This window comes from Lepidochelys kempii, chromosome 5 (assembly GCF_965140285.1).
Source record: "Lepidochelys kempii isolate rLepKem1 chromosome 5, rLepKem1.hap1, whole genome shotgun sequence".
In the NCBI taxonomy this organism is placed as follows: domain Eukaryota; kingdom Metazoa; phylum Chordata; order Testudines; family Cheloniidae; genus Lepidochelys; species Lepidochelys kempii.
This window is the reverse complement of record NC_136384.1, coordinates 35,182,790-35,210,486: the sequence shown is the minus strand read 5'-3', so window position 1 is coordinate 35,210,486 and position 27,697 is coordinate 35,182,790. Positions and strand designations below refer to the sequence as shown.

Below are 27,697 nucleotides of genomic sequence, written 5' to 3'. Positions count from 1 at the left end.
GAACTTCGCACACCTCTGGTTGCTGTGCAGCGAATACCACCAGAACTTTTGTGAACACCACAAGGGGTAGTAGACAGTCCAAAGGGAAGGACTCGATCTTAGTAATATTCCTGATCTATCATGGAGTTTAGGAATCTCCTGGAGAAGGGTGTATCCTGATATGAAAGGACACATCCTGAAGAGATCAAATGACAGCTGCATCTTGAATTTCTGTATCTTGACAAAGGTATTCAGCATCTTTAGATCTAGAATCAGTCTCCACCCTCCCTTCCTTCCTTTTAGGAACCAAGAAGTATTTGAATAAAATCCTCTTTCCTTGTACTGAGTGGGAACTGGTTCAATGGCTCCTATGCAAATAAGGGATACAACATCTTGTTTTAGAAGAGGTTTGTGAGAAGAGTACCTGAAAAGGGAGGGGAATACCCAACATTATACCCTCCAAAACCTCTGTTGGAGGTAATTTGCCCCCATAAGGTGTAAAAGTGAGAGACACAATTCCAAAAAGGTGGGAGACAGGATGGTGCAGCATCAGATCTCGATTAAAGGAGCATTCATGCACCTCAACCACTGCATCAAAAACATTTTGTAGGCAATGATTGCTATGTCAAGGTAGCAGGAACAGTTGAGAACTTTCCCTCCTGCATCCTGGGTTTTTTCTTAGGTGGCTCTGATGACCTGCAGTACATGGAGAAACGGGATGTATGTGATCTCTGTGTTGTCAGAGACCAAGTAAATTTGTTCTTATTCACAGGCTTATATATGCCCAAAGACTAAAGAGCCGCACCGGAGTCTCTCAGAGAGCACATCTGTGTTCTGTAGCGCATGGTCTCTGGAGTCACTAAAGAATTTCAAACTATCAAAAGGGAAGCTCCTCTACTGTGCTGTGGACGTCTCTGAAGCGATGAAGTTCTACACGTAAATACAACTGTTGAGATGGCGCGAGCTTCCGTAACAGATGCGTCGTGAGAAGCTTGCAGGGTTGTTCTCACCAAAAGCTGCCCCTCAGCAATAACTGCTTGAAATTGCTCTCTATGCTCACAATCAAAGAATTAAACATTGTGTAACTGACGTGATTATATTTTTACTCCTGGGGGAATTCTGTGCCACTGTGCAGTGCAGAATTTACACAGATATTGATGTTCTGCACAGAATTTCCTTTTCCCCAGACAGAAATGGGCTGCAGAGCTGCTGGCCACCACTAGGGTCTGCTGGACTCAGCAAAGACCAGCTTCCACATAGAAGGCACTGCTAATGGGAGGGAGAAGGAGCTGGAGGGTTCCCAGCTGCTGCAGTTCCCGGCACATCCGGAAGGAAGGAGGCGGCATGCAGGAAACTCCACACAAGCCCGGGTCCCACCATCAGGTTGTTACTCCCTCTGGATCCCTGGGCTCTAGGAGGGCAGAGCGTGCAAGTGAGGGTCTGGGCTGGCGGAGAAGACTCCCCGCAGCTGGGCTCTGGGAGGTAGGGAGTGTGGGTTTCTGGCCGCCCAGCTAGGCTCGGGGAAAGTAGGGAGGAAGAGGGAAAGAGAAACACAAACTGGGTTGTCATAGGGGTTTCTTTAATTCTGTACTCCTGGTGGGAGGGGGAGGGGAAAGAGAGAGAGTCTCTCTCTCTCCCTCCCCTCCACCCACCCTCTCTCCCCTGACAGCTATTTTGAAATAAATTACCAAAATAATTGAAACTGGTACAGTGTTAATTTGACAAATAAAATTTGCAGAATTTTAAAATATTGTGCACAGAATTTTTAATTTTTTGCCACAGAAGTCCCCCAGGAGGATATTTTGCCAGAGTCACCTGATAATTAGCAATCCAGAATTGCAGGGCTGAAGACAAATAACTCTTGGTCTAAGCACTTGCGGTGTTTATAATGTGGAGTCACCTTTGAATCATGTTGCCTATTACATTCACTCACTGCATACATGACCAGTGAACTAGAGGCAGGATGAGAATGTAAGAATTCTGAACCCCTAGCTGGGACATAATATTCTTTATCTGCCTTCTTAGTTGTTGAGGATAGGGAGAGTGGGGGCAAGGAGTGCGCAAGGGCAGTAGCAGGAGTCTGTCAGATCATCTGACAAGTTCTAATCGTTCCTTATTTATAGGCAAACCTACCTGTATGATGGTAAAGTATTAATCAATTTACGCTGTGTCTCTTGAAGTACTTCTAATGGAATCTGGAAAATGTCTGCTACTCTTTTCATCAAATCCTGGAATTGCTTGATGTCATTCACATGAGTTGGTGAGGGTATCACAGCCTCAGCTGGGGAGGATGAGGATATATTAGTCTGTGGAGTTTCACCCAGAAGCTGACGAGGAGGCATCTGTGCCGATTCCTGATGAGTCCTGGACATTGAAACTTGCAGTACCAAGATGTGTACAGGTCACACTAACTCTGGCTGTACTGGCACTCTTGGTACCAAAGAAACAACTTTGGAACCAACTGCACGGACCCAAAAGCACCCCATTCAGGCTCTGATGGTACCAAAGACTTGTGTACCGAACTGTGGGTATTGCATGTCTTTAACATGAAGGGAGCCTCAGTACTGAATTAGTTTAAAGCCTCCTCAGAAGCCTTTAAGGAGTACTGGGTCTCCAGTACAGCAGGCCTTGTAGGAATATGGTCTCTCTGAGGAGATCTAGTACTCCTCTTGGATAAGGCTTTCTCCATTTCACTCAAAGGTCTGTCTTTCAAAGATCTAGAAAGCGACTGAACAGTTAAGACTAATGCAGCACTGTGGGAGCTTCGAGGCTGGTGTCTGGAGCGGGGAGGGGAGTCTCTCAGCCCTTGATCTGAAGCCAGATGAAGTGAACGTTCCATTCTGAGGAGCTGAAGTTTCATTTCTGTCCCTCTTGGAGCGACTCTTGAAGTTCATGCAGATCTTGCACTTTGAAGGCATGTGCGTGTCCCAAAGGCAATGGATACAGTACAACTGGCCATTACTAACTGGGAAGCATTTCCAGTAAGTGAGACAATGTTTGAAGCCTGGGGACTTAGGCACGCCCCACAGGGAAAAAAGAAAAACAAAGAAAACAAAACCAAGCTTCAAGAGGACCTCCCCCTATAATGGAAGAACGGGAGGCAAAGCCTCAATCAAATGAGAGAAGAGAACTCTCAAAAAAACAAAGCAAACAGTAACTACAAAGAATAAAACTGGAATACAAGAAATTTAATATAAAGAACTCAAACTTGACAAAGTGAGAAGCTGCACAGGCAAGCACTACCAACTGCTCCATCTCAGGCTGAGGGTGGTCTGTCTGTCACAACCCTACGTAGCCTCAGCGCAGAGCACAAGGATAGCTACAACATTTGTGCAGACCGAATGCACACTGCTGGCAAAAATCTCTGATTGAATGTTCATGAAGACCTCAAGTGGAGCATCCCCAGGGACAGTATTCAAAGAAGAACTAACTTTGCATTTACTGCTTCACGGTAATTTATGAGTTGCAGAAATGGTGAAAATTTGCACCCAACATGGTGGAAAAGTGTTTGCAAGAATCTTCTCTGTCTGGCCCTTTTGGTATGTCTTCTCTTTCCTTGCCTCCCCCTCTCCTATCAAACTCTATGGTGAGCTATTAAAGAACCATGTTCCTATGGTTAGGGCACTAGCTTAGCAGTTGGGAGACCCAGATTCAATTCCCTGCTCCACCAGACCTGCTGTGTGACCTTAGGCAAGTCACTTAGCCTCTCTTAGCCTCACCTTAGAATGGAAATATTTACCTTCAAAGGGCAGTTGTGAGGATAAATAAAAGAGTATCTATATCTTTAACCCCGACCTGGGGTATTCTGTTACCCAAGATCCATAAACCTGGAAATCCTGGACGTCCCATCATCTCAGGCATTGGCACCCTGACAGCAGGATTGTCTGGCTATGTAGACTCCCTCCTCAGGCCCCACGCTACCAGCACTCCCAGCTATCTTTGAGACACCACTGATGTCCTGAGGAAACTACAATCCATCGGTGATCTTGCTGAAAACACCATCCTGGCCACTATGGATGTAGAAGCCCTCTACACCAACATTCCACACAAAGATGGACTACAAGCCGTCAGGAACAGTATCCCCGATAATGTCACGGCAAACCTGGTGGCTGAACTTTGCAACTTTGTCCTCACCCATTTCACATTTGGGAACAATGTATACTTTCCAATCAGCGGCACTGCTATGGGTACCCGAATGGCCCCACAGTATGCCAACATTTTTATGGCTGACTTAGAACAACGCTTCCTCAGCTCTCGTCCCCTAATGCCCCTACTCCACTTGCGCTACATTGATGACATCATCATCATCTGGACCCATGGAAAAGAAGTCCTTGAGGAATTCCACCAGGATTTCAACAATTTCCATCCCACCATCAACCTCAGCCTGGACCGGTCCACACAAGAGATCCACTTCCTGGACACTACAATGCTAATAAGCGATGGTCACATAAACACCACTCTATACTGGAAACCTACTGACCGCGATTCCTACCTACATGCCTCCAGTTTTCATCCAGACCACAACATATGATCCATTGTCTATAGCCAACCTCTACGATACAACGATACAACCTCTACGATACAACCGCATTTGCTCCAACCCCTCAGACAGAGACAAACACCTACAAGATCTCTATCAAGCATTCTTACAACTACATTACCCACCTGCTGAAGTGAAGAAACAGATTGACAGAGCCAGAAGAGTACCCAGAAGTCATCTACTACAGGACAGGCCCAACAAAGAAAATAACAGAATGTTACTAGACATCACCTTCAGCCCCCAACTAAAACCTCTCCAACGCATCATCAAGGATCTACAACCTATCCTGAAGGACGACCCATCACTCTCACAGATCTTGGGAGACAGGCCAGTCCTTGCTTACGGACAGCCCCCCAACCTGAAGCAAATACTCACCAGCAACCACACACCACACAACAGAACCACTAACCCAGGAACCTATCCTTGCAACAAAGCCCGTTGCCAACTGTGTCCACATATCTATTCAGGGGACACCATCATAGGGCCTAATCACATCAGCCACACTAGCAGAGGCTCGTTCACCTGTACATCTACCAATGTGACATCATGTGCCAGCAATGCCCCTCTGCCATGTACACTGGTCAAACTGGACAATCTCTACATAAAAGAATAAATGGACACAAATCAGACGTCAAGAATTAGAACATTCAAAAACCAGTCGGAGAACACTTCAATCTCTCTGGTCACTCAATTACAGACCTAAAAGTGGCAATACTTCAACAAAAAAACTTCAAAAACAGACTCCAATGACAGACTGCTGAACTGGAATTAATTTGCAAACTGGATACAATTAACTTAGGCTTGAATAGAGACTGGGAGTGAATGGGTCATTACACAAAGTAAAACTATTTCCCCACGTTCATCCCCCCCCACCCCACCACCACTGTTCCTCAGACGTTCTTGTCAACTGCTGGAAATGGCCCACCTTGATTATCACTACAAAAGGTGTCCCCCCCACTCTCCTGCTGGTAATAGCTCACCTTAAGTGATCACTCTGGTTACAGTGTGTATGGTAACACCCATTGTTTCATGTTCTCTATGTATATAAATCTCCCCACTGTATTTTCCACTGAATGCATCCGATGAAGTGAGCTGTAGCTCACGAAAGCGTATGCTCAAATAAATTTTTTAGTCTCTAAAGTGCCACAAGTCCTCCTTTTCTTTTTGCAAATACAGACTAACATGGCTGCTACTCTGAAATATATCTTTAATGTATCTCAAAGCATCCTTCCTGACTGTGGATTGCTTAGGATGGAGCTGTAGTGCACCATGGCTTTCAGCAGCCAATTCGAGTAGCCTGAAAGGTCTGGTGTTGTTCAATACACTGTCAGAGTGCCCTGGATAGACTCTTAAACAGGACACCACAGATAACTCCATCAGTTAACAGAGGACTATCAAAAATAAAAAGATAGGACTCGGGGTGAAGGTCTATTTCCCAACTTCCAAGAACCTTTTTCTTTCCTCCTTCAGTGTGAATAAGTCTACAAAGGCCTGGGCCTTTTGCAGCTTTTCTAGCAAGGTGACAGACTTTTTTTTCTTTTTTGGCCTGTGGAAAAACAACTAAAAATGCAGATTTTTACACCTCCATTTCATCTTTCTACACATTTAGTGAAAATATGCATCTTTTGCCAGTGAAGGGAAAAGTGTATTATTTTACCTTAACATTTGATTTCTTGGAGAAGTTAACAACGACTCCCCAACCAAAATCATCATCTTCATTTTTTACCTAAAAAGATGAAAGCATGTTATAAAAATAACCTCTAGAAAAAAAGCACAATGACAAGAATACTTTATGGATTGCTGTTTGCAGTGTTGTAGTCATGTTGGTACCAGGCTATTACAGAGACAAGGTGGGTGAGGTAATATCTTTTATTGAACCAACTTCTGTTGGTGAGAGACAAAAGCTTTTTAGCTACACAGATCTCTTCTTCAGTCTGTTTATGGGTTGCTGTGATTTATAACAAAGCTGATTTTGAAGCAAACCTTACTAAACAGTCAACCCTAAAGGAAGGTTAAAGAACTACAATTAAAGTCAAATTTACTATTCAGCTGGAATAAATAACATTTTGCCAGAGAATCAACTGGCAAGTAGACACAAGCCTTGGAAGTTTGACGGGCTGGGGGAGATGATAAAAGAGAAGCAATTTACCTTTACCAGCCTGCCTGGCTGTAAAAATGGCAAGCAGTATTTTGGTTTGTGAACATATTCCTCAATTTCTTTACCCAGTTTAGCAAGCTGCTGTCGGATTTTGTAGTAGATGACCACGCTTTCCTCATTTGGAATTTCTATTTTGTTGTACTGTTCATCCAATTTATTTACCTCTGCAAATAAAACAATCTTGTGTAAACGTACAGAGTCACACATTATCCTAAACAATGTTATAGCAAAGAAGCAATCACAAAAACATGTAGTTAAATAGTATCTGAATATCACTTTCAATACAAGTTTTCTGACTATTTAAAACAAATCAAATTAAAATATAACCCCTTTTCAGAAAGCTTGATATCTACAAGTTTGTCCTTTAATATTTAGCTACAAATACAATGAAAGTAATAGATCAAGAGGTCATATTTAAAACACATTCATCATTATGAACTAGCTTTGTAGAAATGAGGGGACTTTGGATATTATTCTCCCAGAAATCCCTGCTAATGGCTGCACAACAGTCCCATTAGGACCTGAGATTGCCAAATTCATTTGCAAGAGGGATCACTGTTCAGCAACACAAACACTCCCTTCTACCTCTCACCTATACATGGAAGGCAGCTGCAAGGTTGGTTGCATAGTGCTGAGAACAAAACACAGGACCAGGAGTCAAAAGCCTCAGTTTGCTTCCCATTTCTACTAGCCCTGTTGTGACCTAGTAGTACTCTCTCTCTCTGCCTCACTCCCCTCCCCGCTCTCAGTCTGTAAAATTTTGGTGGGGGAATTCTCTCCTGTCTTTCGCAAAAAGAAAAGGAGGACTTGTGGCACCTTAGAGACTAACAAATTTATTTGAGCATAAGCTTTCGTGAGCTACAGCTCACTTCATCGGATGTACTTTGAGATTTACAAGCCTCAGCTGGCTGGGCTGCAGAATATTGAAGAAGTTGTGGGACTACAGTGAGTTCTAGGTCCAAGCCCTAAATTCGTGGTGCCAACAGGTTCATGGAAGGCCTACATGCCACCAAAGGAGGAAACAGCTGGTGAGGTGCTCACAGACTCATCCAGTGCAGATGAGGATAAAGGTGTCCTCTATGGCTCACCAGTCACTCATCTTCCTCTATTACTGACCCCTCAGACTGAAACAACAGCTATGGAGAACCCAAGTTGTTTCCAGTGGGAAGCCAGTAGTACACAATGATCTCCATGAGACCCCAGCGATAGGGTACAAGTTAAGCAGATGCCAGTCCAAGATAAGGAATTCTGGGGCAGACTACCCCAGGATGAGTGTAAGTCCTAAATGGGTCACAGAAAAACCCGACATAAGCCTTAAGCTCCATTTTTGATGGCACTGGGACAGTGACCGGACCCCAGGGAACCAAGGTATAACCACTTCTAGGAAATGTTTCACTCTGTCATTGACGTCTATAGCAAAGTAACACAGAGAAGGTGACATGGATATCAACGGAGACACGACCAGCAAAGATTCCCCACTCTTCCTGGTGTCAGAGGGAGCATCGGCAGAAGTTGATGTCAAAGGAGCCAATGTTGACAGACTGAGAGCAAAGAAAACTGCTGCTGTGCCTTCTCTGCTTCCTCTCCCAGCCAAGGGATAAAGAACCCTGATGTGAAGAAGCCAAAGCTCAGGGAGAGTATGGCCTGTAATATACCTCCATAGAATGGACTGCATCTCCAGCCTTAGTAAACCCTACTCCACTTCATAAAGGGAATTACAGTTGAGGTGCCTACAGAATTCTAAAGCACAGTATGGTTTTTGGTATAATAATTTCCAGGAAATACCCAGCTTGCTCTCTGGCATAGTTTTCTGAAGCAATGCTGGCCTCTACATTATGGGAACAAAGGGTTGGGCATGTCTATGGGTGTGAACTGTTCTCTGAGAAATGCACATCATATGTAAGTATGGTCTTAAATGCCACCCCTGCAATCCAACACATACACAGAGCAATGGGGTGCCAAAAATCAAATTCCAAACCTGGTGTGGATCTATTATTTCCCCCACTTAATGGCACTGAAGAGGTGAATTGCTCATTCTTCACTGGCAGATGAAGTAGATACATCTGCTGTGGTTTTTGGATTCCATTGGGTAAAGCTCCTGGAGGAGTTTGAACTGTCAAAAACTGATTAACAAGAAACACGTTGGAAATTCATCTTGGCTCATGGAAATACTGTTTAAAGCAGGAAGAGCATGGCTCACAGGGCTAGCCACTCGAAGGAGTAGAAAACAAAAGCCTTGTTTCCATTAGGATTTTGCTTCACCGTTGATCAATTTTCCAGACTATTTACAAAGCCTTACTAGAGTATCTTTTTTTCTGGTGGTTTGGACACGATAGGCCTTAATTCTTTTTTAGATATTGAAATCAATTTGATTTATCTGTGTTTTGAACAGAACAGAAACCTTGTCTGCATCTTCCATGAGCTCAAAGACACTTTTTTTGCTCCTCTTCTTCTCCTCCTACACATTTACAATGTGGTGATCATCCTTATCTCATCCAGTAGAACAGGTTCTCTCACTAAATTCTGTTCCCAAAAAAGGTCCAGGTGCTATTACAGAACAACAGAAGATGGCTTCCGTCCCTGAAAACCCTCTCCTGCCCACAACCATAACAGCAAGTGCACTAAGCATTCTGCTGCCAGGAAAGGAGAGGCTGTACAGTCTAGAATCTCTGAGTGGATTCTCATTATAAACATAACACCCTATCTTAGCTATCCAACCCCACAGTTGAAGTATCTTTGACACAGTCTCTCACATGGTTAAGTATGTGATACACACAATACTTACTTTCTACTACTCCTGGAATAGCTCTGTAGTGTTGAAACTGGTAGAAGGATTTTTCTAACATGTATTCAGGGTTAATTTCCTCTACTCGGAGCAAGTTCAACACCATGTTGTATGTCAAGTGAAAAGCACTGTTTAGAGGATCAGCTGAGCCCTTAAGAAAAAAAAAAAGACGCCCCCACACAAAATATTAATTACAGCACAAGCAAAGCAATACACAATATATTTGAAGCAGTGTCTTACGTGAAAAATTATTAAACTGATGCTTTGTAAATCTTTGGATAAAGGCTTTATAACACCATAATATTTTTCTAGATCTCACATCAGATCCTAACTAGCTGTATGATGAACATCCAAGAAACATAGTAGTGCTTTACATACCACTGTTAGGCAGATAAGTTTGTCAAGTCAGTGCAATTAGAACCTTTTATATAAATTGATCCTAATAAACTCAGGAGAATAATTTTTATAAAATATAATCTTAGTGTCTCCTTTAACTTCTTTAAAAAAAATTATATACAGACACACAGTTTTTTTCCTCCCTACCATATCTTTGTAACTATTTAGATACAAACAAAACTTTATCACAGCATATACCACCTGAGAAAGAATATTTCCTCTTCACATACCAAAAAAAATCTAACAAGATAAAGCCTTCAGGATTGGTCCCCACATCACACACAGGCAGCTATGATAGTGGTTGCTCTGTTATGCTCTTAAGGATTAATTTCTATAATAAAGGATAGGACCCTTTTAGATGGAAGGCACATTCTGGAATGCCTATGTTTTGGAAAAAGAACGCGGAGTACTTGTGGCACCTTAGAGACTAAAATTTATTTGAGCATAAGCTTTCTTGGGCTAAAGCCCACTAGGCCAGTGAAGTATGGGTGTGTTATATCAGTAATTCACTTGTTTGTCAGGCAGGTCCAGTGAGGCGTGCTTGACCCAAAAGCTGAAATTCACAGAAAGCCAACTTGGTAGCTGGGCTTCCCTCTTAGGAATACCCCATTTCCCACTGAAATTGATATGCAGTCTATCAACCATTAAAATAATGTAATACTTTGAAGACATTTTGCATTTTAATCTGCTAAGCAGGAGCGCACAACTGATGGCTCTGCAGCACTTGACAGGTGTCTTTCTCAATTTGTAAAAGACTGAACAGAAATTCCATATTCATACACAGACACTTTGTGAAAGTGAAATATGAGGTCATCTGTTTTGATGAAAAATACTCAATGGCTAAAACAGACTGGCAATGACAAAAAGCAATGCTTTCAAATTAATTTTTTTGTAAATGGAAAATGAAATGAAAACAAAAACTAGTAGACCACTACATTTGCCTTAATACCATGGTATCAAGATTTAAGGGAGAATTAGGTTTCCTCCAAAAGTATTAACTGAACATTATACCATTGTAGATTGCTACTGATTGGCTTTCCATAGCTTAATTCTGGAACCTGCAACTAGAAAATTCACAGGAGTCTGATTTTTGCATTCATCCTTTGAAGATTTAACATTTTCTGCCACCTGGTATCAGTATCTATTCTGAATTTGCTAAATAGCAGTAAAGTTGCTGTGGGAACTCTGAAACAGGCCACCTGAGTATGTCCAGCCCCATTCTAACTAACCATTTCTCATAATACTCTTTTAATTCAAAGTCCTTATACATTTTAAGAAGAATTTTAGCATCAATGAGTAAATCACAATACTTATTAGAACTGACAAAAATATTTATCATATTGGTGAGAAAATAATTTCAATAATTAGAATCTAAAACAGTGTTGCACATTTGTGCAAACCTCTATCTATATCTCCTCAGAAACTTCACTGCCATAAAGAAGTACAGGTTGGTCACATAATTTCTATCAACGAAGTAAACATTTAGGGAGTCAATAGTTAAACCAACGTCCACGATCCACAGCATCCTCAAATGACATGCTTTTACCTCTGAATCATCATTAATACACATTCACAGACTCCTTTACTCCATAACCCCCTTTCAGTTCCAACATGTTACCCATAATGCATGTATCCATTTCCTTACGATCACAAAAAATACACAATTTTAATTTAGGTAGGTTAAAATATTTTCTTTATAGATATGGAGTCTATAAAAAGTCAGTGTACATGAAAAGTATGGGGATGAAATTAAGGTTGTACATTGATGTTTGATTGTGACAAATTACATGCATGCACTGTGGTTGGTTACATGTTGGATTTAAAAAGGAAATTTGTTGTGCAGGTGGGGAATCTATGGTTGCCAACTCCCAACTACCTCCTTCCCCGCCCCAAAATAATAGGGAACAGAGAGAGGGAGAATGTATGACATTGCTTTTAACCAAGTAAATATTCACTTTTCTACTTTAAAAAGATAGGGGCAAGTGTAATTTACACAAATATTGTCTCCTTATACTCCCCCATCTGTTGTTATCTCCTGCCTTTTACTCAGATTGTAAGCTCTTTGGGGCAGGGACTGTCTTTGTTCTGTGTTTATACAGTGCTTGGCACAAGGGGGTCCTAGACTCTATGGTAACACAAACGAACTACTAATAGAAGAAACAGCCACTCTCAAATTTCCAACTTTATTTGGACTTACACTCATAGACTTTAAGGTCAGAAGGGACCATCGTGATCATCTAGTCTGAACTCCTGCACATTGCAGGCCACAGAACCTCACCCACACATTCTTATAATAGACCCCTTATCTCTGGCTGAGTTACTGATGTCCTCAAATCATGGTTTAAAGACTTCAAGTTACAGAGAATTCATCATTTACCCTAGCTTAAACCTGCAAGGACCCATCCCCCATGCTGCAGAGGAAGGTGAAAACTACCCAGAGTCTTTTCCAATCTTACTCAGGGGGAAAATTCCTTCCTGATCCCAAATATAGTGATCAGTTAGATCCAAAGAATGTGGGCAAGACCTACCAGACCGATACCTGAGAAAGAATTCTCTGTAGTAACTCAGAGCCCTCCCCAACTCGTGTCCCATCTCTGGCCGTTGGGGATTTTTTGCTACTAGCATGCCATTGTAGGCAGTCCCACCATATCATTAGTCCATATACTTATCAAGACACGTAGGTGAATGTATATTCATTTAGCAAGCTAGATAATATGAACTACCTCTTACATATGCTCAGTGCCTGCTCAGAGAAGTCATAATGGTGAAAAGGTTAATGGTTCCATTATTTCATTCTAATGGATACAAGCCACATTAAGTAAACACTCATGATACATTGCCTATCCTACAAAATATAACAGGAGGAGCTAAGTCCTTCAAAACTGAGAGTGTTAAAAGATGTCTGGAAACCAACAACTATTTTCTCACTCCCAAACATTAATCATTTAAATCAAATAAGTAAATATGTAATTTTATTTCTGGTTCTCTTAACATAACAAAACATCCTCTCAATATAATCTTTCCTTCCATTGTTTATCATAAAAGTCATAGCTATTCCCGTAAGTCAATTCTGGCATGCTTCAAGAACATTGTCAGAGACCTTTTGCATTGAAATTTATATTAATTTCCCCTGTAAAAGTTGCTAGTAAGGGAAATCATTTTTCAGAAACACGCAGTGTAGTGTTAAATTTTACCTTGGGGGCCCAAATGGAAGTGTATACTAGGAAGATTCAGTGCAATGCTTTAATATTTGCTGCTTGTTGTAGTATACACCTCTACCCTGATACAATGCGACCCAAATATAACATGGGTTCACATACAATGCGGTAAAGCAAGCCCGCCCCAGCAGGGTCTGGGGGGCAGGAGCTGGGGGGGCACTTTTGGGGGCCCTGCAGGCCCAGAGTGGCCCTGGTGATTAGCAGAGTTCAGTCTATAGTAGGGTGACCACATTGCAAGAGTGAAATATCACACTGGGTGAGCCGGGGGGGGGGGGGAGAAAGCCACAGGTGCACAGCCCCAGGAAGCTGCAAGAGGCGTGTACATACACTATACACATACATACATACACACACACACACACACACACACACAGAGTATAAGTTTTACACAAACAATTTAATACTGGTACACAGTGATGTGAAGCTTGGTTGCGGTGGAGGAGTCAGAGGGTGGGATATTTCCCAGGGAATGCCTTGCTGCTAAATGATGATCTAGCAATTGGCTGAGCCCTCAAGGGTTAACTCTCACACTCTACAAGGCAGCAGGAAAGAGGGAGGGCAGACCGAGACAGAGAGACACACCCTGTGTGTGTTTGAGAGACAGAGATGCACATTTCCCCTTTAAGTATGAAGAGTGGGGTCAGAAGTACACTTCCTTGTTAATTAGATCAGCAAGCTGAGACCAGACCCTAGCCACAGCTGCTGCCTAAGGCAGCAGCTCCCTCCATCCTGTGTCCCCCCTGCTCTATGGAAAATGGGGTAAGCAGAGTGCAGGAGCTGGGGGGGGGAACAGGAGACACCCTGACATTAGCCCCCCTCTTCTTCCCGCCCCCCCTCCCAGCAAGCAGGAGTCTCCGGGAGCAACTCCAAGGCAGACAGCAGGAGCAGCACATGGCAGTGGGGGGAGGGACAGCAGAACTGCAGGCAACTGATAGCCTGCTGAGCAGCTGCTGCACAGGGAACTTAGGGGAGCAGGGAGCTGATAGGGGGGCTGCCGGTCCACCCTGGTTCCAACCACCCACCAGCTAGCTGCAACGGGCTGCTCTTCTTGCAAGCAGTGGACAAAGCAGGCGGCTGCCAAACAAGGTTAGAAGGGAGCACTGCACAACTTTACACGAGCATGTTCCCTAATTGATCAGCAATGTAACAACGAAACAACATTAACCAGGATGACTTTAAGTGAGGAGCTCCTGTACACAGAGAATGGAAAGGCTGGAGACCCCCGATGTACAGGCCAACAAATCTGAAACAGAACAGTCTTTAAGAGTTTGTTTATACTTGGAACACCACAGCCACCCACAGCTGCAATTGAGCTGCTGTAGCGCTTCAGTGTAGACACTTCCTACGCCAACAGAAGGGGTTCTCCCATCAGCAAGGATATCCACCTCTCCAAGAGATTGTTTCTTCCATCCACTTAGCGCTGTCTACACAGGGGCTAGGTCAACCTAACTATGCTGCTCAAGGGTGTGGATATTTCACACACCTGCTTGACGTAGCTGGGTCAACCTAACTTTTTGGTGTAGACCAGGCCTAACTGAGGGCTGATCTACACTAGGAATTTATATCAGCATAGCCACGTACCTCAGGCATGTGAAAAATAAACACCCCTGAGAAGCCTAGCTATGTCAACTTAACCCTCAGTGTAGACACTGCTAGGTCTTCCATCAACCTAGCTATCTACTGCCTCTCGGGCAGGTGGATTACCTACAACAGTGGGAGAACCCCTCCTGTCAGTACAGGTAGTGTTTCCACTTAAACCTCTACAGCAGCACAGCTGCAGCTGTGCCACTGTAGTGGCTGAACTGTACACATACCCTGAGTAATGAAACAAGGAGATTACACCAATACTAAACGCAATCCAGGGCCAGATTCTATCCTGTAGTAAAATTCCCTGCTCTGGTATTCATATAAGTTAGAGAAGTCTAGGGACTTACACCTGCAGGCTGTGGGTCCCTAACAGTACAGCTACATTGCACTTCAAAAACCTGCAGCTGGCCTGAGCTCACACGGCTTGGGCTGAGGGTTTGTTTAACTGCAGTGTAGACATCTGGGTTCAGGCTGGAGCCCAGCCTCTAGATCTCTCCAACATGAGAAAGTCCCAGAGCTCAGGCTGCAGCTACGGTTGCCAACACTCCAGGATTGGCCCGGAGTCTCTAGTAATTAAAGATTATGTCATGTGATGAAATCTCCAAGAATACATCCAACCAAAATTGGCAACCCTAGCTGCAGCCTTGAGCCAGAACATCTACACCACAATTAAAGAGCTACACAGCCAGAGCCCGAATCAGGAGGCATGGGCCAGCCACAGGTGTCTAACTGCAGTGTAGACCATAACTTGTGGGACTCATATGCCATCTGAGAATTAACAGAGCGCTGCTGTGCTCTATCCTGCCCTCAACATGCCTTCTCCTGCCCTCTCCCACAATGCGGGGGGAGTGTTGAGGATGGGGTAGAGGCTGGCTCTGTTATTATCTCAGCTTGTTGCTAACCCACCTTAGGGGAATTGTCAGCTTGGCAACTATAGCCAGAATAAATCTACAGATTACAAGAAACAAGTCAACCAGCAGTACTGCTGGATTTACTGCCCTGCTCAAAAAAACTGCCCTTAATATAGAGTACAGCTTTTGTCTTACACTGTGTAAAATGTAACTTGTCCTAACTTGGCGAGCACTCGCCATCTAAAAGGAATAACCTCAGCACTATCAAATAAACTTACTTTTTTAAAAGGAAAAGGCAGGAAAACAAACCAAGATAGTTTGCTAACACAATACAGTATTAGTATAAGTGTCAGAACATACCAATATACACCTAACATCTGCATATTTACTTGAAAGGCTTTTTTTTCAAATTAGCAAATTTCTTCAAAACACAACTCTTTGTACAGAAATATAAAGCAGAGTGGAATTTGATCTACACCTTTTCAACCAAAATCTGAAATGGCAATATTTTGATCTTTATGATTAAAGACTAGTGTTAAATCTTTAAATAAGGTCATGCCATTTAATTCATACATGGCTTATGAATGAACAGAGAGAATGAATCATATTCTGGGATAAGAAATTTCTTTTCTACTCTCTTACAAATGTATCTATCAATAAATTATAAAAATCTTTAGTTTCTCTATATTGTGAGATTTAGTCTTGTACTAAGCGATGATAGAGCTTTATGTTTCTGTCTAACTAAAGCTGCCACTTCTTAAACCTGAACATGTAACTGTAGCAAATTGAATATTTCTCAGCCATGCTAAATTAAACCGAATGACTACGGTGCAGTATTTAAGTAATCCAGAAATTTTAATAAAAATAATTTTAAGAGCAAAGTATTTCTTATTTTTTAAAAAAATACATTTTTACAATACCATTTATAATAATCTCTTGAAAAAAAACCTGAATTACTTAGTTTTACCCTACTTTGTAGTTGTAGACATCTCATGAGAGATTGGCTGGGGCACAAATTTGTTGTGTGTAACTTTTAAATTTATTTAGAATAGTTTTCGCACCCAAACACGTGGATTACATTTCAGGCCTACCTAACCTTGCTCTCACACACACGCTCACACACTAGTTTGACCAGTGCCAAATTCTTTTCCATCAGTAAATGCAGCTTTAAAAAAATGTAAATATATTACTCAATATTTACAAATGATAGATACAAAAACATGTAAAGTAACCACAAAGACAGAATAGTAAGATCAACAAACAATATAGCAATTCTGAGAAAAACAATATTTCCAGAACAGAGACACAAATTTTTGAACTACATGGCCAGCAAATTGAAGCAGGCTGGTAATCCTGATTTACCAGTTTTAGGTTTTGTCTTTTTTCCTTAACTGTCTATGAAGGCAAAGTTACAATAAAAGGTTAACATACAACAGTGTACATCGCTTGTTCTTGATTTAACAGTGTTAAAGGTCACCACTGGGCATCAACTCATCTACAACTGGTGGGCATCGCCTCTTAAAATGCTAGCTCAGATGCATCCTTGCTACAAGACTGATAACCCAACATTTGCAGCAGCCAAGCACAAAAAGGTGCAATCAAGTGAGCCTAAGAGCCAACTAACCCATGGGGGGAGGGGGGGGAGTTACTGCAACAGGAAGCAACAGTGTACAGCTCAAATTCCCTCTCCTGTGCTGCAGGCAACTGAACACATGGGAAGCAGAGACTGGAGTCTCAGCAGGCCTCCTTCCTGATATTAGGTGCAGGCTGTGTTAGTGTTCTTTTGATCTAACACAGGATTATTAGAAGAGCAGGATAAATGGGGAAACAGCAGCTCTGGGGCACTCTTCTCAGGTGGCTGGTAAGCAGTGTGCATGTGAGGGCTGGGAGGGGGACAGAGGTTCCTATCCCAAACAGCTCTAAAACACAGTCTACATAGTATAGCATGTCCCAGCCGACTCCCATCTTGGGGCCTGAAGTTTGTCAGCAAAAACAAAATAATATTAATAAAAAGGTAATCAAGTTCAGCTCATGCCCTCTCTCCAGGTTTGACTGCGCCTATGATTCCTTCCTCAGGACAAACCCTAGATCTTCTATCTCCAGAGTCATGCTCAACACCCTTGTATCCAAGTTGGGCTAATGGGTCACCTGCTTCAGTAAACCAGGCACCTTCCTTGGGGAGGCTGTTTGAAAGGGAGAATACTACAGGTTCTCTTTGAAGAGAAGAAGGTTCTGTACACACACAGAGGGAGTGCATTTCCAAGCAACTAATCAGGGCTCAATTAACAAACGTTCAGATAAAAGCGCCCTGAAGATATCACAGCTGCTGGAAGTTGAAAAGAAGCTGCAGCAATAAGATTATCCAGAAAGAAGCATCTACAAGTCGTTTCCAAACCTCTGCCCTAGGCATAGGAAAACATAGTTTCCGGAAAATCACTAGGCACTATTCCCCTTTTACTGGTCATAGACACACACACACACAGTATCAAAAAACTGATTTCAATGGACACCGAACACCTTCAGGAAAATATAGTCTTCCAAAAACACACTTGCAATATCTGAGAATAGCTTCTCAGAAATTAACGACCTACTTGAACTGACTTAAAAATTCTTAAGACAAAAGTAGTTGCTAATATCAGTAACACCTAATATCAGTTAAAGTCATTATGTTCATGTTTTCCTGATAAAGAATGCTAAAAGCCCAGAACATAGCAGCGTACAAGATTTTCTGCAGGAACAATGCAGTCAAGAATTATCTGAAAATGAGATCAGCTATCTGTTGTACTGCTACTATGCATCTTAGGGTTTTGAACTGGTGTTCATTTGAGCACTAAATAGGATGTTAAGCATTTATTGTTAATAAAATATAATTAACTGGCTTGTGTTTTTACTGGCAAATAGATGTAAACCAAAAGCCAAGTTAAATAAAACTACAACCTTTCAGGGCGAGGGAGTTCTCACCATCTAGATTGAAATGGGAGAGGACTCCCAGTTTTCATCTCTTGGAGTGATCCCTTATTTTCAGTGCTAGAGGTTTTGTTTGTTTTAAAAACTGGAGCCTTGCCTGAGCCACAATGTGAGAACTGTTCTTCTTGCATTACAGCACTGAAGATTGATCAAGCCTACATTTGCAGCTCTGCCAGATCTCCAAGGCTCATAGTTACTGGACTAGTTTTCTCTGTCAGATCTATATCTATATCTGTCAGTGAGGAAAAGGGCGAAACAGAAGCAAGTCACCAAATTTCCCCCCTTTGACCATGTGACAGAAGAGTAAGAACTCAGCAGGCAGCTTCCCTGCAAATTATCCCTAGCATCAATCTTTTACAATGCTTTCATGGGGAACAGAAGACATTATCTGGAACCAGCTTACATGCATACTAAGAGCTATTCAAGAACAAAATGAAGTCGGTCTGATTTTTTGACTAAATACACTTACACTCACAAAGATATGTCAAATACTTAACAGAACGTGATTTAGTCCTTAATGAACATGCTAGGCTGCTACTACTTCACACTGTTGATTTTATTTGACTTCCCAGTTTCTAGACATAAGCTAGATAAGTGAGCTTCCAAAAGTGAAGTGAGCAACAGCACTATAAGAACAGAACACTTTCAGGAAGTTTAAGACTATTCGTCATTTTCATCATGAGGGGACACAGGTATGCAAGCCCATGTCCTGGATATCCCTAAGCCTCTGACTGCCAGACTGGGACTGGATGACAGGGGGTGAATCGCTCGATGATTGCCCTGTTCTGTTCATTCCCTTTGAAGCATCTGGCACTGACCATTGTCAGAAGACAGGATACTGGGCTAGATGGACCATTAGTCTGATCAAGTCATTCTTATGTTCTAAGTATGATGTACGTTTCACTGTGTGCAACAAAGTCATCATTCTCGGTTACTAATTTGTACACAATGGAGGAGAAAAATGCTTTCATCTTATGAAAAACGATGAATGGTCCCTATGAAAACACGAAATAAAATCACTAACCATAACACATTCACAAAAAGATAGAAATCCCAAAAATAAAGTGCATCAACATGAAATCCAGCAGTCAGTTTTCCTGCACATCAGTTATATTCTGTTAGACACTAAGAACAAGATCTTAGGAGAATTCAAAAAGAATTGTTCATTTATATCGATAACAGGGACACCCTGAGTTGCATTAGTAAGGATTACAATCCCTTCCCTCCCACCCTGTCCCCAAAGAACACAACAAAAAACCCTCCATGATCACTAAAAACAAAAACCCTAAAGCAAATCTCTAAGGGTGGTGAAAATAATAAAAGAATTTCCATATGGGCAAGTTCAAGGTTTCTTACTCCTTCTTCTGAAGCATCCCGGTTCCAGCCACCCTCAGGATACTAGATTAGAAGGACTAATAGTCCAGTCTGCTATATCAATTTGTATGTTCCTATGGAAGATTTTAAACTTCTTATGTTTAACCTTTAAATTGTCCCCTGTGAGTAAAACATGGCAAAAATTTAATGTATAAACATATCAAAATCCACACAACAGAAATTTAAAAAAAAAAAAAAAAAAAAGTGAAAACTGAGTTCATTAGAATAAAACAAAAACCCAGTGACTGAGGTTAAGTTATGATCAACAGACTAGAACCTTCTTAAAATGAACAGAAGTCTCGCTCTTTTTTATATATACACACATTCCCCATCAGAAATTAATTTTGATTAGAAAATTATGATTGGACCAGGTTTGCCAACATTTTAGCCATTTAGTTCTTCTGAGGCACATAGCTCAGAATAACACATTTAATTAGAGCAGCAACATAGAACAGTTAACCAATGCTATCTGCTGTCCCTACTGTCTTCCAGCAACTTGAGTGCAAGCACCAGACACAGAAACTGCATCACTAGCTTTTGCTTGTCTTCCTATTCCCCCACTGCATATGCATTTGTTTTGTCTTTAAAAAAAAAAAAAAAAAATTGAACTTCAATTACAAATAACCCTGAGAACTAAAATCTATCATTTAACTGACTTTCTTCACAGACAAGAACGCCATTTAATAAAAAACTATGAGGCAATAATTTTTTTTTAAAAATCCCCTTTAATGTTTAAGGTTTTTCTTCCTCCCTTATTTATTGTGCTTAATAATTGTTTTAAAAAAACAAAAACGCTTGTTTTGTGACAGACAATGAGCAAAACAAAGACCCTAGCAACAGAATTTCAAACTCAAATTTGTTGTAGCTTTGGCAGTAAAAGCAAGTAAATATGGTAACTTTAAAATGAAGGCCTTGATTTAGAAAGGTACTTAAACATGTGCCTAACTACTTTAGGCAACTGAGCAGTGCCACTTAAGTCAGTGGGACTACTCAGATACTTAAATGTGCTTATGCAGTTTCCTGAATTGGGGCCAATAACATTCCCCCTATCTAATGAGCATAATGGACATAAGCTCAACACAGTACCGCAAATAAGCTCAGTAGTATTTCATCACAATAAAAATACAAGAAAAATGACAAATTAAAATTTTTGAAGAGTGAGTAAGAATTTGTTATTTTACCAAGAATTGTGTCCTTGTCACTCCGGCGTAGGCAAATCTTTGAGTAACACCCAAAACAGTGGAGATACCCCTTAACTACTCCAGTGGCCCTTCCACTATGTAATTCATGTCAGCCTCTGGCTGGCAGGTCAAGTCCTGTAGCAAATTAGGGTACGGTACATTTTACAAATTGTGCCATCACAAGTCGTTTATAGCTGAATGAGCTTCATATCAAACCAGACTTCAAGGCTGCAATTAAGTTGGTGTGCTCAGCTGATGTTTATAAATGGACAGTGTGCAGTTAGAATGGTTCTGCTCTGGCAGCTTACGCCTAACTTGAAGTCTCTTGGTCTCTTATATGGTTGCATCACAAGCAGCGAGATCAGAAAATTCGTATTTATCACTCAAAATCAGGAGTAAGGAGAAATGAAGCACAAATGCTATTCCTCTGTAAACACCCTTAAAATATTAGAAAAAAAATTAAAAAATAGAAGTGTACTGTTTAGATGGGATGGAAAACCAAGGACATTGAAGACTCCACAACCTTTTCATAAGAGTAAAGATGTCAGCCATAATTTTCTATCCAAAGTCCAATTCAGGTAATTACATTTTGTCTCAGAAAATTCACTACACATTCCAAACAAATAACACATCTTTCCCTTCCTGGAAAAATGTGCCACATAGTATTGCTGTATGCTGTTAAACAATTACCACATACCATCCGAGAATTGGCTATACCCCACTATCACTGATTACGGGAATGGGAAGGAGAACAACATCATCCTCACCTTCAGTGGCAACCGTGTACAGTAAGGAGGCACACTAACTCCCCACTTCAGACAAAATCATCTGTGTTGTGATTTGTACTGGAGCTATAATCCCAGGTTTTAATCCTTGCCAGACAGCAAAGACTGCAGTACAAATTCCTGAGCCATTAGATAGAACAGATATTGGGAAATGCTATGCTGGAAGCAAAGAACAGGAGAAATCCCAGTATAATTACATGAACCCCCAAGCCCCAGAATTGGGAAACCCATTAATTTATGGAATTTGCCCTTTATGTTGCTACAATTACTACAGAGATGTCACAATAAAACCAAATTATTTTAAGAAGGAAATAACCAAGATAACAACCAATCACCACTTAGGAGTCTCCCGGATTTACTTAGTACCCTGGATAATCAATCATACTTGACCAATAGGGTTATCAAATTAAAAACCAGAAACCATATCCTGCTCTAATTCATGAGAGAACATTTACAAGTTTTGTTGTTTATGATTTAGTCCAATTTAAAGTCATATATGTGAGGAAACGTGCTTACGAACAAAAGAAGTGCCATATGGGATCAGACCAGTGGTCCAGCAAGTCAGTTTTGTATCTCTGACAATGACTCATACCAGATTTTTCAGAGGAAGGAACAAAAAAAACCCCATAGGGAGAAATTAAGGAATGACCTGTCCATAAGGGAAGAATTTTTCCTAACCCTAGTTTGTTTGAACCTTCATGATTCAGGGGCATACAGACATATTTTTTCTTAGCTAATGTAATTACAGATAATCTCAGTATCCACACCATTTTATTAAAAGTAACACTTCCTCTCTTAGTAACCTCTTGGCCCCAATGACATTTTGTATCAATCTGTTCTGCAGATATGCTTTATGTAAAGAAAAGTATTTCTTTTTGTCAGTTTTAAATTTGCTGCCATTCAATTCAATTGAATGTCTGTTTGTTCCTTCCATTACTGAAAAGAATAGATAGGAATATCTCAATTACCTTTTTTGTACCACTCATTTTATATACCCCCATCAACTCTCATCTAAACTAATCATTGCCAATTTTTTAATTTGAAGACAGTGATCAACTCAGAAAATAAAGTGCTTGTGTTCGCCTGCTTCGCTATATATATATATATATATAAAAAAAAAAACTAAAATAAAGTTTTAAGTCTAATTACTCGTTCTCAAATCACAGATCTATATCATTTGTAGTGATCCATAAAGTGGTTTGTAAACATTGCCTCAGGTTATGTAGGAAGAATGAATTGGGCCCCTTTAATTAAGTGCACAGAGATACCACAAAAGAACTTTGTGTGTGGTGGATAGAGGGATAGAGAAAAATGTGTGATTGTGCAAGGCTTCTGTCCTGGGCATTTTGCTAGAGTAATAATATGTGAATTAAAATAAAATTAAACAAAAGACTAGACAGATTTCTCGGCTGCCTGCAGGACGAACAAGCTCTGAGCTGCCAATTGAATAAATTATGATTCTGCCAAGAAGCCAGATGAAGCCAATGGTATACCGCCTACAGCTTGGCATTACAGCTCTGAACATTCCATACAAACAACAAAGGAAGCAAAATACTGGATATTTTATCTGGCTAGATTTTAAAATAAATAAGAATGTTTTCTTTCAATTTTTCAATCTATGTAATTTTTCCCACGAAGTAAGTAAGTAAGTAGATGCTAAACACTGATCCACTCAAGTTTGAGTCTTTGTAGCATACTTACATAAACACATTCTTTTTATTATAAAATTAGTCATTTTCCTCCTATAATTATGCTAGGATTTTCAACTTTCATGAGACATAAAACAGAAGTCCTGATTGCTTGAGTTCATTAAATACCACAATGCTCTTTGTGAGAATACGTGGTAATACTGGTGCTTTAGCTAAATTCCACCTATGATAATTCCATCCTGCCTTCAACTGCAATTTAATTTGGAAGAAACATTCTTCAGTTCCTGCTTAAATTAATGCTGCAGTTCGCTGTTAAACAATTGTTGTAGTTCACCCAGTAATGGCTGTATTTCTATGGTGGACGAAGCAATTTCTATGCAGCTGGTATAACCGTTTGAATTTATAAAACTTTCTGGAATTTTTTGGGATGAGATGCAATACATAAATACATGATTATTATTTAATTTATACTACCTAGAAGTTCTCCAACTGCACTGTGCACATTTAGTTTTATTAAAACATGTTTGTTGTCAAATTGATCAACTATCCACTGGTCAAACATGCTCTGGATAAACAACATTAACTATATTACAGCTGACACATTCTCATGCTACTGAGTTGAAGAAATAAACTTGACAAATGTTTACCATAAGAATATGCTCAAATATCTGGACTGTTTTTGAAAAAAAGTCATTCAAAGTTTATGGCTTCTTTTTTAAAAACAGCAAGAAAAATATTTTTACACAATATTTACTCCTGACAGAATTCTGCGCCCATGTGAGGGCGCAGAATTCATATGGCCCACATATTTCTGTGTCCTCTGTGCAGAAAAATGCAAAAGAAATCTGCGGGGTGGACATGCGTCTCTTCCCTGGCAGCCCAGGCAGTGCGTCTGTTCCAGAGTGCCTGGAGCAGCTTCAGAGACGCAAATCACTGCGGAGGGGAATGGGGCTTGGTGTGCGTGCCTGCAGGGGAGATGTTGATCGCCGAGGCAGCGCTTTAACGTGGCTTGTGTGGTTGCAGCACAGCGCTGGGAGAGAGTTCTCACAGCGCTCAAAAAAAAAAAACCACTTTCATGAGGGGCACAGCTCCCAGCACTGGGGCACTGTCTAGACTGGCGTTTTACAGCACTGAAACTTGCTGCGCTAGTGGGGTGTGTTTTTTCACCCCCCTGAGCAAGAAACTTGCTGTGTTATAAATTGCTAATGTAGACAAGCTTTCAGTTCCTCTCTCTTGATACTGTGGCTGGAGGGGTATGGAGGAGGGTTCTCCATTCTCAGTCAATTCCTCCAGGAGTATAAAAACCTGTAAAAGTTTTAAGGTCCGTACATTGCCAGAGTGATGTAAAGCCTTACAAATGACAGTAAGGGAATCAGCTAGGAAGATTTATACGCTTTCTCACTTTTTTCTTGTGCCAAAGTGACATAGTGGGGTTAGATTTCTACTTACCCATTTTTTTTAAAAAAGAAGACTTTTGTGGGCAAATAAAACATTTACCAAGCAGTCAATAAAATGTCAGGACAATCAGAACCACACACTTCCTGAAGTATCCAGCTAAGTCCAGGACAATGATTAGCAAAACTGAATGACTTTCCTGTGTGAAAGTCTGAGCAATTTAAAATGATATTTCCCCCCGCCCCTCCCTATTTGGTGTTCTGTAATGTAATTTAAATGAAAATCCAGGATTATAACTGGAATGCAGGGTATTACTTACCAACTATCTGTAACTTAACTTTCATGTGTTTAGGAAATGCTGAATAGTTATTGTGACTTTTTCTGTATTGCAGTTTAAATAACTTACCAAAACAATTGAAACTGGTGTCATTATACGGCATTATTTTGACAAACAATTCTGTAGAATTTTGCAGAATTTAACTTTTTAGCAAAAGATTTTTAATTTTTTGGTGCAGAATCCCCCCAGGAGTAAATATGAAAATGAATAATGTTTCAGATTGACTTCTGCAATATTGAACTTATTCCTGTCATACTCCCAATATGCAGTCTCACAAAACACTTCCCTCATAAACCAATCACTTCTTGTATTACCTATATGGGATTAGATGCTCCAGAGTTCCTCCGTGCCACCAGTGAATTTGAAGAGTTAAAGTGAGAATTTCATGAAGAAAACTTTTCAAATGCAGATTTAATTCCATTCACCTTTCACATTCCTTGTATTTAAATAATCATAGTCTTCAGCATACCTTAAGAAGCTGTTTGCCAATTGTTGGGCTCATCTTCTCATCCACCATAAGAATTACTATTCCTCTGTCATCCATACCTCGACGTCCTGCACGACCAGACATCTGAATATATTCACCTGAGGAGATCTAGAAGTAGAACAAAAAAACCTCTAACTTTTGCTGTAATTTAAGCGACAGCGGCACATTGATCCCATTGCATGTTACAGTGACTGAAAATTGCATTAAAAAATACCAAAGGGTGGTATAACAGATGTGACCTTTTCATGGAGTTAAAGTAACCATACAATTCACAAAGCCACAGGTCCATGACTAAGGGCTTGTCTATACAGCCCCGCAGTACAGACTCTCAGGGGAGAAGGATGTGAGCTGCAGCATGCAGTAAAGTGGCGCGCTGTAAATGCAGCTCAACATTTTAGTGCATACTGCAATTACCCCTCCCGCAGTCCACACTGTGAGGCCATGTACACAAGCCCTGAAGCACTAAGGGGCTTGTCTATACCGGGAAACTCAGGTACATTTTCCAAATTAACTGAAGGTGTGAACTAAAAGTGGATTAGATAAACTGTATTAAACCTCTGTGTGGATGCTCTCATTCAGAATTAAAGTGGCCTTAATCTGGTTTATTTTAAACTAAATACAATTAAGACCACTTTAATTCTGAATGAGAACATCCACACAGAGGTTTAATACAGTTTATCTAATCAACTTTTAATTAACACCTTTAGTTAATTTGGAAAAACATTCTTGAGTATCCTCACATTGGCAAGTCCTTAGACATCACTGGGGTTTGTTTGTTTGTTGGGGGCGGGGGGCTGCATCTAATGTATCATGAGATTGCTGCGGGAGGAAGAGGTTAGTGAAAAAGTATGAATTCCAGTGTCCTCTGTATGCTGATAACAGCAAGCGCTGTATTTCCATCTCGATCAACTCAGAAACTGTAGTGGAGAGTGTCACCTAGTGCCTAGTGAGTATTGGGTTTTGCATTAGTCACTGGAAAACTACTTTCCCAGGTTTTTCATATGAAAGGGGAACAATAAATGGTTTGTTGGGAAAGATTCTGACAGGAAACATGGTTTCAGAATTGCGAAGAGGTTGTGTAGAATCTTTCAAATTTTTTAGACATATAGATCTAGCCTGTGTTTGGGTGTCCTTCTACTATTTTTATTAAAACAAAGTGTGTCTTTATGCATACTCTATAATGAACCTAGAATTTTAAAAGAGGGCAGTTACAGATTTGAACATTTTAATATGAATTGCACATTATTTAAAAATTACATTGATTTTGATTTTGAATGAAGTAAGAGCTTTGAAGTAAATATTTTTACTGCAGTGGATAAAGTGTCTCCAAAACAAATTCATTTCTCAGAACTATCTTCTATATGAATTTAAACAACTAAACTCACAATTATTCATCCCTGCATATTGAATCGCACTTACCCATCTGAAATCTTTCCCATCAAATTTACGGGCACTTGTGAACAGCACTGTTCTGGCTGGCATATTAATTCCCATAGCAAAGGTCTCAGTTGCAAATAAGGCCTAAATAAATAGACAACAGTATTAGACAACAAAATAAGAATTTGTAACTTTATAACATTTAAACTATAAGAAGCAGCTACTTAAGACTTTTCCACATTTTATATCAGATTTAAATGTACAATACATGTCTGAAACTGCAAACACTTATTTACCTGAACTATGCATGACATTAGATAAAATGTTGCCAATATCTAGGTACTTATAATACTTCCGCCCCCCAATATGGGTACACCCCAAATACTAAAAACTGGAACAAGAACAATCTCTCCCCACTATTTCCCTCAACAGAAGAAACGTATTAACTAGTTTATAGTTATATGTTTATGTGGGCATGTGAAAAATGGACAGATAGCAAAAGTCTAAGAGGTGAGTTTTGCATTAAATACTGAAAACAGTGAAGTTAGTGACCATTTTTAACTATTTTGATAGTGAGCCTTATAGTTTTGGCCCAGATTCTGCGATCATTTTGTTACCTTAGCTCACATGT

The 27,697-nt window shown here is 40.6% G+C and overlaps 1 protein-coding gene across 5 annotated transcripts in view; it reads right to left on the bottom strand.

Moving 5' to 3' along the window:
* Positions 1-27,697, bottom strand: part of MTREX (Mtr4 exosome RNA helicase) — a 102,376-nt gene that overhangs the window by 39,808 nt on the left and 34,871 nt on the right. For all 5 annotated transcript variants that reach the window (XM_073343937.1, XM_073343938.2, XM_073343939.2 and 2 more), the window contains 5 exons: positions 27,109-27,210; positions 25,672-25,797; positions 9,463-9,613; positions 6,669-6,841; positions 6,177-6,245 (listed from right to left, as the gene is read on the bottom strand). In XM_073343937.1, coding sequence (XP_073200038.1) covers positions 6,177-6,245; positions 6,669-6,841; positions 9,463-9,613; positions 25,672-25,797; positions 27,109-27,210 — 621 coding nt within the window. The remainder of the gene's footprint in view (positions 1-6,176; positions 6,246-6,668; positions 6,842-9,462; positions 9,614-25,671; positions 25,798-27,108; positions 27,211-27,697) is intronic.